Here is a 13,538-nt window from a genome sequence, read left to right as displayed (position 1 = left end):
AGCATTTTGAAAATGACACTGCCACACACACATTCAAGCTAAAAGAATAAAGAAGTGTACAAACATAAAACACATAGTTCCCCCCACCCACACACTCCCAGCCCGAAAAACAAATTACCCCTCCCCAAACGAGAGGTAAAAAACCCTGGGAACACTTGGTAATTTTCCGTTTTGCTGCCATAGGCAGTTAACAACCATAGAAACACTGCTCCTTTCACATACGCAGGGCTCTACAGTGCGCCCATTTCACTCGCATTTGCGAGTGAATATTTCAGCGTGCGAACGAGAAAAACAAAACAGGAGCACGCGTGCGAGTGACTTCTCCGGCACTTTTATTTTTTTTATTTCGTGCTCTGCAGGAGCGCTGATATGAGCGTACAACGTCACTCTGACTTTTCACCAAACTGTAATTCACTCCGCATTCTTCGTGCATGGTGTTTTGTTTATATGTTGCTTGGCAACAGTCCGCTCAACGGAGATCTATTTTTGCTTAGATTGCTGCTCGAGCGCCTCTCGCTGTATGTGATAGCTCGAGCGCGGCGCGCCTCCCGCTGTATGTGATATTGCTGCTCGAGCGCCTCTCGCTGTATGTGATATTGCACATCTCAACACCGCTAACTACTAAGCTAAAACAAATATGCAAAGCATAACTGCGTTTTTCAAAAAGAATGATGGGAAAACACAAACAAACAGAGGAAGAGAGGAAGAGGAAGAAATCGCCAGGAAGAAGGTTAGAGTGGAGAAAGTTACTGTAGTCGATAAAGTCTACAAATTCAACCCCGACTGGTTGAAGGATTTCGGGGGGCTACTTTATGATGCCGAGAACATGAAAATGTTCTGTACATTTTGTAAGGAAGCCCCATCGGCAATGGCAGGCTCTTCTCTGTTTAGAACCGGGAACCCTAATCTAAAACGCGATGCTGTGGTAAAACAGAGCGAGTCCGTTCGGCATTCTCGATGTCGCGATTTATATATAAATCACACCCAGTCCAATAACCCTGGCACGGTGGAAGCCGCCGTTGGCAGACAAGTGGCTATCTCTAATCAGGACGCGCTCCGGCAGCTGAAGGTTAAATTTACCATAGGGTATGTGATCGCAAAGGAAGAGATAGCCTTCACTAAATTTGGACCGAGGATTGCCCTTCACCATAAAAATGGATTCAACATCAATCCCACATATGACAATGATGTGAGATGTGCTGAGATGGTCGGTCAAACAGCAGAAGGCATCAAAGACACTCTCGCTGCCCAGCTACAAGCGGCCCGTTACCTCGCAGTCCTGATAGATGGCGATACGGACATATCAAACACGGAGTGTGAGATTGTGTATGTGCGCTTCGTGGAGGATGGCAGACCGGTGACCCGCCTCGTCGGCCAACAGGCTCTCTTACACGCTCATGCGCAAGGTGAGTGGCAAAGAAATTCTATGTTTTTATATTAATCACACAGCCCCACAATTTATCTTCTTCACCAATCGTATAGGCCTAGCTCTCCTAGTTATTCTGAAATGCGATGATGATTGGTGGTGGTGTGTGCGTGCGTGTGTGTGTGTGTTTATAATGTAAATGTGTATATTTATATTAAGTTTAGGTATTTATTGGTGGTGTATTATATAAAGTCCAATGGTAAAGGGGTAATAATAATAATATAAAACAAGGGGACTGAAATGTGAATGTCATGTCTACAACAATAGTTAGGCCTATAGGCTAACATTATCAATGAAATTAATGCAAAATTACTTACACAGAATATGAATATGTGGACAATTGCTTGTTAAAAAAAAGGCTACTTTAAGGAATTTAATTTATTAATTTTTTTACTTAAGGTGTCCTGGTTGGAACCAATGCAGCATTTGAAGCTCTTGGACGTGGTAAATGCGACTGGAAGGTGTAGTGGCAATTTCTGTTTCTGTATCAGATATTGCGTCTAAGCAGATGAGATATTTAGATGCAAAAAGCACACAATACTGTTGACAATTAGTGGTCATATATATTTGTAATAAAAGTACGAACAAAGATACATCACAACATGCATCAACAAACAACATAACAGGCAAACATTACAATAATCGGAGGCCTCAGATGGGAGCTTCTCTTTGCGTGTTACTTCATACTCAAGGTACGCTGGGGAGAAGTCCACTGAGAAGCTAAAGTCAGGAGCTTTTATACACTTAGATCGGATCCTTGAGGGCAGTTGGCCTCCAATAAACCAAAAGCCTTTGTTAACCAGATGTTAATCTATTGATCGAAGTTTCTTCAGAGGTTAAGAAGGTGGTTGAGGCTGTTCCTTATCACCCTTTGCTTCTCTACGCTCCCCAGGGGGTCAAGTAAAACAGGCCCAAACCAAACTACATACAACACGGAAACAGAATGTGAAACCAGATTACATCACATGAAACACTAAGAATTACATTTTAGAAGACCCTGCAGAATAGCAAGATTCCAAGAATGGAATGTGAAACCAGATTACATCACACGAAACACTAAGATTTACATTTTAGAAGAACCTGAACGTAACATGTAGATTTTCCATCACAATCCCCCTTTGATTATTTATAATCACAAAATCATGCAACCCTTAAGATTAAAAATGATCACTTAATCAAAACATGCATATGTTCATAATCTACTATGTCCAACCATGGCCTCCAAGTACAGATATTTATACCACCGTTCGCTTTTACAGAAGGTAGCATAAAATCACCTGGAAAAATACAATTAAACTTCCATCACACTATCAATCCCATCAGATAGTGGTCCAGGGCTGGCATCCATTCTGAATGATGTCGATTCTGGACCTCATCTCTCCCCAGGCCAGAGACAGTCTTTTGGGCCTGGTTCTGACGTGATTGTGTGTGTAAGGGTGAGTTACTTGCACTTCACCCTGGTTTCAGTGTGGGGTGACGGCCAGGGGGGTTGGGTCGGAAGTGACCTTTGTTGTTGGTGATGGTGCCCGCTTGCAGTGGCTGGCGTGGGTCTGGGTAGCACTCTTAGCTACCTTGCTGTGATCCACAGGACTTGGAATGATTCCAACCACCTTGGTGAATTCCAGGCACGTCTTCGATAGTAATCCATGTATCGTTGAGTTGCCCTTCCTTGGGCTGTATCTGCAGTTGCCTTGGCTTGTTGTCCCATAGACGTTGTTCTCTACGGGACCACTCTCCCTCTCTACTGTCCCACCACTCCGAGGGTGGTACGCACAATGGTTGCGTGGATCAATTCTGTTGGATGACTTGGTTCACCAAATGTGAACCATTGTCACTGGATAATTTCTTTGGGAATCCCCCCTTTTGATAATTATCCACATAAACATTACAATCAAGTCATCTGTTTCCATATATTCAAAAGTCATAAAAATAAAAAAATAAAAATAAATAAAACAAAGAAACAAGGCTACCTTTTAAAAATATTTCTAAACAAAAAATATTCTTATTTGATTTGTCCTTAATGCTGCTTCCGTGATATAAACACATGAGTAATTGGCAAGCACTTAATGTTTACTACTCTAAACATTAATTGTCAATCCAGTCAGTATTAATAACACACAGTATAACCCAAAATTTAAACGTTATTCTTCTTCTCTTTCCCATTGTCCTTCATGATGTCTCTGAGGGACCTACATGGGGTTTGTTTCATTTTTTTTTTCCTGAGTAATTATTTCCTTTGGTTTGCTTTGGTATACCCAAGGTTGTTGTTGTGGGCTCCCCATCCCCCCTCTTGACGCATGGACTTTCCCATGTGTCAATTTACCATAATAAGGGAAAGCCCAGGCCTGTAAGCATGGCTTTCTGTTGCGAGCGCACCAAAAACCTTCTACTTTAATTCTGAAAAAAACATTTCTTTAACCTTCAACTTTTCTACTTGTCTTTGATCCTTCAAACTACTTTTCCTAATAACTTTCAAACCTTTCAGATAAACTTCTTAGAAACTATCACACACTCATATAGACAGTCCTAGTTACACATTAGATCTCGTCTCTTGTAAAATACGTGAATGCTGTGTCTAGTGCGATACTTTCCGTACACTGCTCTTCTCTCCCTCCGCCTGGACACGCCACCCCCTCTCTCTCTGCTTCCTGCCTCTCATCCGCATCATGGGCTGTCCTTTGAAGTGCCTGTCCCCACGTCTCTCCCGTCTCTGAGACCCTCCTTTGTCTCTTTGTTCAGGCCACTTCCTTGTGGCTACACAGGCACCATGGAGGCCACCACTCTGGTGCTGTTGGTCCTGCTGGACTGTCTCCTTGTGTCGTCCAGCAGACCGTTCCGTAGCTCTTCAGGTGGGCCTCCCATGGTCTGTAACTTCATAAAGTCTGATGAAGAGGAGTCGTGACGTGGGGTATTTGCACTGTATTGGGCCACTGGTCGGGCTGAAAGCAGGAGGAGGAGGAGCGTTGTCCAGGTCCGGATCTATTTGAACAAAACTCGATGCAGATGGGTTATCTCTCTCCCCACCCCTTTCCTTATCTTGTCTTGCCTTACGTTCTCATCTATCTCTTCTCCTTCCATAACACATACTTCTTCCAATCTCTCTCATACGTTCATTAATTCACCTTCTTGCCATTTGACCATAAAACAAAATATCATAATATAAAAAATCTGCATTTTCAATATTATGCAACACACTTCTGTTGTCCCCGTCACGTTGTCAGTCGGGTGTCAGTCAGGGTTAGTCTGGGTCAGTCGGGGTCATGTCATGGCTGTGTGATATGGTTGACCATTAAATTGGTTGTGATAGATTGTAAAAATCGAGTATCCACTGTCTACAATAGCCCGTTGTTTACTATAACCATATATAATAAATATATATAATAACCATATATAATATTACATTTAGCTGATCAGGTCGCGTAAGGCTGGTGAGAACCAGACAACAATCATTTGGATACATCCAACTGTCTATATGATACATTGGATACATACAAGATACATCACAACATGCATCAACAAACAACATAACAGGCAAACATTACAATAATCTGAGGCCTCAGATGGGAGCTTTTTCTTTGCGTGTTACTTCATACTCAAGGTACGCTGGGGAGAAGTCCACTGAGAAGCTAAAGTCAGGAGCTTTTATACACTTAGATTGGATCCTTGAGGGCAGTTGGCCTCCAATAAACCAAAAGCCTTTGTTAACCAGATGTTAATCTATTGATTGAAGTTTCTTCAGAGGTTAAGAAGGTGGTTGAGGCTGTTCCTTATCACCCTTTGCTTCTCTACGCTCCCCAGGGGGTCAAGTAAAACAGGCCCAAACCAAACTACATACAACACGGAAACGGAATGTGAAACCAGATTACATCACATGAAACACTAAGAATTACATTTCAGAAGACCCTGCAGAATAGCATGATTCCAAGAATGGAATGTGAAACCAGATTACATCACACGAAACACTAATGGTACGAACACACCAGACGCGTATCTCGCGTAATTTTTACGCGCGTAACGCAGCTAAAATGTTGCTTGACCATTTTGTGTCAAAAATGGGCATACGCTCCTAACGCGTCTACGCTCCTACGCGCCTAGATGAGTCCATGTCCATGCAAGTGAACGGAGCGTTCCCTCTTCGTCATAACTATCAAACCAAACATCCTTCACATTCACCGAGCGAACATTACGAAAGTAAAATGCACATTTCTCGCTAAAAATGTTTCCATAAACGCATTTAATGGCGTAACTATGTTACTATTTCCACCCAGAATAAAGAAAGTTGTCGGCCGTGGCTGCGCTGGAGTCCGAGGTAGGAAACCCAAACGCCGCCGTGTTTGGGTGATAGAGTTTAGATCGGGTTAGATTAAATAATCTCTGATATAAATAACAATAATCAGGTTAAATAACTTCACATGGTGTGTCTGGTGTGTTTCCAGCATTCGTAGTGTTGATCAGCAGATATATAGTCCGCCAAGACGTTGAGGTTGCTTAGTAACCAGAGACTCTGTCCATGCAAGTGAACGGAGCGTTCCCTCTTCGTCATAACTATCAAACCAAACATCCTTCACATTCACAGAGCGAACATTATGAAAGTAAAATGCACATTTCTCGCTAGAAATGTTTCCATAAAAGCATTTAATGGCGTAACTATGTTACTATTTCCACACAGAATAAAGAAAGATGTCGGCCGTATGCTTCTGTCCAAGCTCACTACTCTCTGCCAGTGACGTCGGGTCAAGCTCAACGCTGATTGGGCAACGCGGCTAATCGTCATGCGTATGAGCGTAAAAAGTTCAATTTTTTGAACTCCTCGCGTACGCGCGTGCGCCTCATACACGGCTAACGCGGGTAAAATGTTGCTTTAGCGCATGTAACGCGTGTACGCGTCTTATACGCGCGTAAACCAATGGTTCCCTATGGAAAAATTGACGATTTTATACGCGAGGTACGCGGGTAACGCGTTTGGTGTGGCCGCACCTTAAGATTTACATTTTAGAAGAACCTGAACGTAACATGTAGATTTTCCATCACAAAGGCCAAGTGTGTCGCATTTGGTGCAGATGGTGCTAAAGTCAACATGGGTGTGCATAGGGGAGTGAGTGCTCTACTCAAACAGGCAGCCGGACAGCATGTAATTCCCATTCATTGCATGCCTCACAGGTGAATGTACATACATTGTGCCACAACTATATTACAGAATGTCATGGTTGATTGTATGCATTTGTCCATTAGTAATAGGCTACTGCTATAAGATTTGTCTGTGTTTGTTGTCAATGTCTAGGTTGGAGTGGGCCATTCTCAACCTGCAGCGCAATGAGACAATGGTGGCCAAAGTCTATGACCTTCTCCATCTTGTGTGGAAGACGTACCACCAGAGCCCTAAATCCAGGCGTGAGCTGAACCTGATTGGAGAAGAGCTAGGTGTGAGGGTCTGCTCTCCTTCGAGCGTGAAAGGGACGAGGTGGATTCCCCATGTACACCGGGCACTGAGTGTGTTCCTTCGTGCAGCAAAAGAAGGGAGTCTGTCAACTGACAGTGGTCAGTATACGGCTGTTTTGCGCCACATGGACCACCTTGCCTCCTCAGCAGCCAGTGCTGAAATTCAAGGGCGTGCAAAGAAGGTACGTTTTACAAAACCATAGTACACATTGCTTATGAAAGTGACCTGATTTATTTTGAGATATATCACTTAAAATCTAAACAAGGTATTTTTTCTGACTGCCCCTGTTCAGATTAGGAAGGGAATGCACGAGAGTAACTTCTGCGCATTTAGCCATTTCCTGGCTGACGTGTTTGATGAACTGGCCTCGCTCAGTTGCGTTCTGCAGAAGAATGACCTCATTCTTCCTCAAGCCATCTCAGCGCTGAGAAAGACAGTGATGGTGTTGCAGGCTATGCAGGAAACACCGCAAAGAGGGGGCATGCTATGTCAGTTCATGGAATGTCTACAAGGGCAGGAAGAGATCTCATTTCAGGTTTGTTAGGGATACAGGATAGTGAGTGTAGTACAACAGCTTAATCAGAATTAATCCATTACTACTCTTTTGTAATCAACTCACATGTCTTATACATGTCTGTGTGAAATATTCTGTAGGTTGAATGTACATGTTGTGTGCACAAGCTACTGGATGCTATAACTAGGTATGTTCTGTTCTTTTTCCATAATTTTTTCTTAAAGGGTGTACCACTCTCGGGAGATGTCACAGGAATGCAGCAGAGGCTACAGAGAAACATCACCTCTGTCATCACCACCACTGTGGAAGCCATTAACACCAGATTAGGCAGTCTCATTAATGAGGACTCTGAAGACTACTCTGCAGTGAATTGCATGAAAATCTTTCATCACGACACCTGGCCTGAGAATACCAATGAACTGGTTGATTATGGCAACGATCAGTTGGAGGCCCTAATGGAGCATTTCCGTCATGTCCTTACAAGGCACGTTGCTGTCTAATATCATGGATTTGATGGGTTACCAGATTATGAAACAGATGAGTGACAAGCCTATGTTTTTCTCTCTCTAGCTCTGGATGCCAGATGGATGCTTTGCCAGGGGAATGGCAGAGTTTGAAGACCCTTGTCAGCTACACGTTTAAGGACAAGTCCTACAGCAGCTTATGGCATACAGTTTCAACCAAAGAGCCATACAGAACTGACTACAAGGTAACATACACTTCAGCACTTAAATGGAAGGTTGTACTTTAATTGTAATGAGGTATTTCTGGTATGTAGTTATTTCTTTTGATCAGTTACTATGAGTCCCTTTTAAATTACTCTTACAGAACATCCTACACCTTGTGGACATACTGTTGGTCCTCCCAATTTCTTCTGCACAGTGTGAGCGGGGCTTCTCTGCGCAGAAACGCCTCAAAAGCTCTTTGAGGAGCTGCTTGCATGTCTCCACCACAGAGGATCTTATCAGGATCACTACAGAGGGCCCCTCACTTGAATTATTAGATCCCACTAAAGCCGTCAGCTGGAAAAAGGTCACGTCGACCCAACTACAAGTCATGGCCAAGTGATTCAGAGTCCGACATGATTTTTGTGTAGCCTAAATGTGATCTTTTCTATTTATCTTTTTAGTAAATTGGTGCTGTTTTGTGTAGCCTAAATGTAATCTTGTCTGTTTGTATTAATTTAGTTTTAGTAAGTTGGTGCTGTTGGTGCGGTTGGTGTGTGCAATTTCTGCACCCTAGTAAATGTTCTGAACAAAAACCTATTGTGCCCGTTTTTTTTTCTGTGCTCCTACATTTTTTAACTTAGGGGCACGAGTGCTCCTGAAAAAAAAAGTTAGCGTAGAGCCCTGGTTGCATTATACATTAAGTACCGCTTATCGCCACACGAGTGCAGTGTCTACCCATTAATGAGCGCCGTCAAGTTTGATTGCCTGTCACGGCCAAACGGTTTTGAATTTGAGAAAGCTGTTTAACACATTAGTTCAGCTTGGTCTGAAGATCATATATAGCAGAGTTTCATGAAGATTGGACATAATTTGTGGCCTGTGGGAATTTACAACTGATTTTGACAACTTTCAACATGGCGGCCAAGTTCTGATGTTGCAATGAGAAATAATTTATAAGCTATATGAGTAGGTCTGACAGTATCATCAGACATTGAAAATAAGTTTGAAATGTACTCATGTGAAGAGAGAGGAGTTAAAACACGTCTTCATTAATTATAGCGCCCCCTAGCGGTCAATGGTCACCAAATTCTTTGAGTGTCCCCATGATTATGTTATGGGTCAATGTATCAAGTTTGGTTATGATATGTCAAAGGGCTGCAGAGATATTGGCGTGTTTCCGGTTTTCCGGCTTCGCGCTCGAATATCATTGGCTGTCGCGGATATTTCTGCAAGACGTAATATATGAGCTATATGGGGAGGTCTGATAGTATCACCAGACATTGAAAATAAGTTTTAAATGTACTCATGTGAAGAGAGAGGAGTCAAAACACATCGACATTAATAACAGCGCCACCTAGAGGTCAAGGGTCACCAAATTCATTCAGTGTCACCGTGATGCGGTCATGGGTCTCTCTACCAAGGTTGGTTATGATAGGTCAAAGGGCTTCTGAGATATGGGCTTACTTCCGGTTTGGCAACTTGGCGGTTAAATTTGATTGGCTTTAGCGGACAAACGGTTTTGAATTTGACAAATCTATTCGATGTTTTTTATCAAGCATGGCCAGAAGATCATGTGTGTCAAGATTCGAGATGATTGGACAAGATTTGTGATAGAAGTAGCATTTTGAAGGTTTTTGACATAAACCAAGATGGCGGAAATATACGTCATGGCACAATGACGTCATAGGGTGTGTTGAACTGGGCTTGGTTCAAGGAATCCAATGATACCTGGTTTGTGAATATTGGTCGAATAGGTCGAAAGTTATGAACATGAATGCATGCCCAACTTTGACCTGTTGGTGGCGCTAGAGCTGTTGGGCTAGCGACCTGAGATTGGCTTAATGGGCTAATGGGGCTGTCCTGAACCAGTGTGCCAAATTTCACAACTTTTCGCCAAGCGGTTCTATGGGCTACCATTGACTCCAATGGCAGCATCATAATAATAAATATAGCTGCGAGCAGCAATGTGGGTGTCAAGCATAATCGGACTCGGTAGGCTTATTCTGCCGGATGGACGCAATCGGCCAGGGGGCTACATGACGACCGCCTCGGAAATCGGCAATACCGACAGCCGGTGGGATGAGTAAATGGGAAAAGGACCCCACCTAGAGGTAAGGGGGCAATGCAGTCTGCCTGACAGAACAAATGTCACAAATACATAGGGGTATTCGGAACAATATCAACAAAATAATTTACAAGATATATGGGGAGGTCTGACAGTATCATTAAACATTGATAATAAGTTTGAAATGTACTCATGTGAAGAGAGAGGAGTTAAAACACGTCTTCATTAATTATAGCGCCCCCTAGAGGTCAATGGTCACCAAATTCATTGAGTGTCCCCATAATGATGTTATGGGTCTATGTATCAAGTTCGGTTATGATTTGTCCAAGGGATACTGAGATATTGGCGTTTTTCCAGTTTGGCGGCTTCGCGGTTGAATATCATTGGCTGTCGCGGATATTTGTGCAAGTTATAATATACTAGCTATACGGGGAGGTCTGATAGTATCACCAGACATTGAAAATAAGCTGTAAATGTACTCATGTGAAGAGAAAGAGGTCAAAACACATGGACATTAATAACAGCGCCCCCTACAGGTCAAAGGTCACCAAATTAAATCAGTGTCACCTTTATGAGGCCATGGGTCTATATACCAAGTCTGGTTATGATATGTCAAAGGGATGCTGAGAAATCGGCTCACTTCCTGTTTGGCGGCTTCGCCGCCAAATTTGATTGGCTTTAGCGGGCAAACGGTTTTGAATTTGACAAATCTATTCGATGTTTTTCATCAAGGATGGCCAGAAGATCATGTGTGCCAAGTTACAAGATGATTGGACAAGATCTGTGATAGGAGTAGCATTTTGAAGGTTTTTGACATAAACCAAGATGGCGGACATTTACGTCATGGCGCAATGACGTCATAGGGTTTGTTGAACTGGGCTTGGTTCAAGGAATCCAATGATACCTGGTTTGTGAAAATTGGTCGAATAGGTCAAAAGTTATGAACATGAATGCATGCCCAACTTTGACCTGTTGGTGGCGCTAGAGCTGTTGGGCTAGCGACCTTAGATTGGCTTAATGGGCTAATGGGGCAGTCCTGAACAAGTGTGCCAAATTTCACAACTTTTCGCCAAGCGGTTCTATGGGCTGCCATTGACTCCAATGGCAGCATAATAATAATAATAATAATAAGAATTCGTACAATAACAATAGGTTGTCTCGCAACATAGTTGCTTGACACCCAAATATAGCTGCGAGCAGCAATGTGGGTGTCAAGCATAATCGGACTCGGTAGGCTAATTCTGCCTGATGGACGCAATTGGCCAGGGGGCTACATGACGACCGTCTCGGAAATCGGCAATACCGACAGCCGGTGGGATGAGCATTATGTGGGAAAATGACCCCACCTAGAGGTATGGGCGCAATACAGCCTGCCTGACAGAACAAATGTCACAAATACATAGGGGTATTCGGAACAATATCTCTAAAAGAGACACAATGTAAACAAGTATCCGTTCTGGAGGTGGTTCGTGAAGCATCTAATCCAGTGGGTATTGCAGTTTATATCGTAAGCGGGCGGAATGGTTAATAGAGTCATTGTTGCATTATGCATTAAGTACCGCATGTCGCCACACGAGTGCAGTGTCTACCCATTAATGAGCGCCGTCAAGTTTGATTGGCTGTCACGGCCAAACGGTTTTGAATTTGAGAAAGCTGTTTGATACCTTTGTTCAGCTTGGTCTGAAGAACATATATGCCAAGTTCCATGAAGATTGGACATAATTTGTGGCCTTAGGAAATTTTCAACTGATTTTGACAACTTTCAACATGGCGGCCAAGTTCTGATGTTGCAATGAGAAATGATTCATAAGCTATATAAGGAGGTCTGGCAGTATCCTCAGACGTTAAAAATAAGTTTGAAATGTACTCATGTGAAGAGAGAGGAGTTAAAACACATCGTCATTAATAACAGCGCCCCCTATAGGTCAATGGTCACCAAATTCATTGAGTGTCACCTTAATGAGGCCATGGGTCTATGTATCAAGTTTGGTTATGATATGTCAAATGGCTGCTGATATATTGGCGTGTTTCCGGTTTGGCGGCTTCGCGGTCGAATATCATTGGCTGTCGCGGATATTTCTGCAAGAAATAATACACTAGCTATACTGATAGGTCTAATAGTATCACCAGACATTGAAAATAAGTTTTAAATATACTCATGTGAAGTGAAAGGAGTCAAAACACATCGACATTAATAACAGCGCCCCCTAGAGGTCAAAGGTCACCAAATTCAATCAGTGTCACCTTTATGAGGCCATTGGTCTATATACCAAGCCTGGTTATGATATGTCAAAGGGATGCTGAGAAATTGGCTCACTTCCTGTTTGGCGGCTTCGCCGCCAAATTTGACTGGCTTTAGCGGGCAAACGGTTTTGAATATGACAAATCTATTCAATGTTTTTTATCAAAGATGGCCAGAAGATCATGTGCGCCAAGTTCCGAGATGATTGGACAAGATTTGTGATAGAAGTAGCATTTTGATGGTTTTTGACATAAACCAAGATGGCGGAAATATACGTCATGGCGCAATGAGGTCATAGGGTGTGTTGAACTGGGCTTGTTTCAAGGAATCCATTGATACCTGGTTTGTGAATATTGGTCGAATGGGTCAAAAGTTATGAACATGAATGCATGTCCAACTTTGACCTGTTGGTGGCGCTAGAGCTTTTGGGCTAGCGACCTGAGATTGGGTTAATGGGCTAATGGGGCTGTCTTGAACCAGTGTGCCAAATTTCACAACTTTTCGCCAAGCGGTTCTATGGGCTGCCATTGACTCCCATTGAAGGATAATAATAATAATAATAATAGGAATTCGTACAAAAACAATAGGTTGTCTCGCAACATAGTTGCTTGACACCCAAATATAGCTGCGAGCAGCAATGTGGGTGTCAAGCATAATCGGACTCGGTAGGCTAATTCTGCCGGATGGACGCAATTGGCCTGGGGGCTACATGACGACCGCCTCGGAAATCGGCAATACCGACAGCCGGTGGGATGAGCATTATGTGGGAAAATGACCCCACCTAGAGGTATGGGCGCAATACAGCCTGCCTGACAGAACAAATGTCACAAATACATAGGGGTATTCGGAACAATATCTCTAAAAGAGACACTCTTTAAACAAGCATCCGTTCTGGAGGTGGTTCGTGAAGCATCTAATCCAGTGGGTAATTGCAGTTTATATCTTAAGTGGGCGGAATGGTAAATATAGTCATTGTTGCATTATACATTAAGTACCGCATTATCGCCACACGAGTGCAGTGTCTACCCATTAATGAGCGCCGTCAAGTTTGATTGGCCTGTCACGGCCAAACGGTTTTGAATTTGAGAAAGCTGTTTATACACATTAGTTCAGCTTGGTCTGAAGAATCATATATGCCAGAGTTTCATGAAGATTGGACATAATTTGTGGCCTGTAGGAATTT

General features: G+C 43.0%; 1 protein-coding gene across 1 annotated transcript; it reads left to right on the top strand.

Annotated features, from left to right (window-relative positions):
* The first annotated feature begins 269 nt into the window (after nucleotides 1–269).
* LOC130401795 (uncharacterized) lies at nucleotides 270–2,537 on the top strand. The gene is made up of 2 exons (XM_056605765.1): nucleotides 270–1,406; nucleotides 1,826–2,537. The coding sequence occupies exons 1-2, from the start codon at nucleotides 638–640 to the stop codon at nucleotides 1,891–1,893; spliced, it is 837 nt and encodes a 278-aa protein (XP_056461740.1). The 5' UTR covers nucleotides 270–637; the 3' UTR covers nucleotides 1,894–2,537.
* Nucleotides 2,538–13,538: the final 11,001 nt, after the last annotated feature.

This window comes from Gadus chalcogrammus, chromosome 13, assembly GCF_026213295.1.
Source record: "Gadus chalcogrammus isolate NIFS_2021 chromosome 13, NIFS_Gcha_1.0, whole genome shotgun sequence".
Taxonomy (NCBI): Eukaryota; Metazoa; Chordata; class Actinopteri; order Gadiformes; family Gadidae; genus Gadus; species Gadus chalcogrammus.
This window is presented reverse-complemented; position numbering and strand designations above follow the sequence as displayed.

Excerpts from the sequence above, each read along its gene's own strand:
- LOC130401795 (XM_056605765.1), top strand. The coding sequence starts at position 638 with ATGCAAAGCATAACTGCGTTTTTCAAAAAGAATGATGGGAAAACACAA. Across the intron at positions 1,407-1,825 it reads CTTACACGCTCATGCGCAAG|GTGTCCTGGTTGGAACCAAT; the intron begins GTGAGTGGCAAA and ends TTTTTACTTAAG.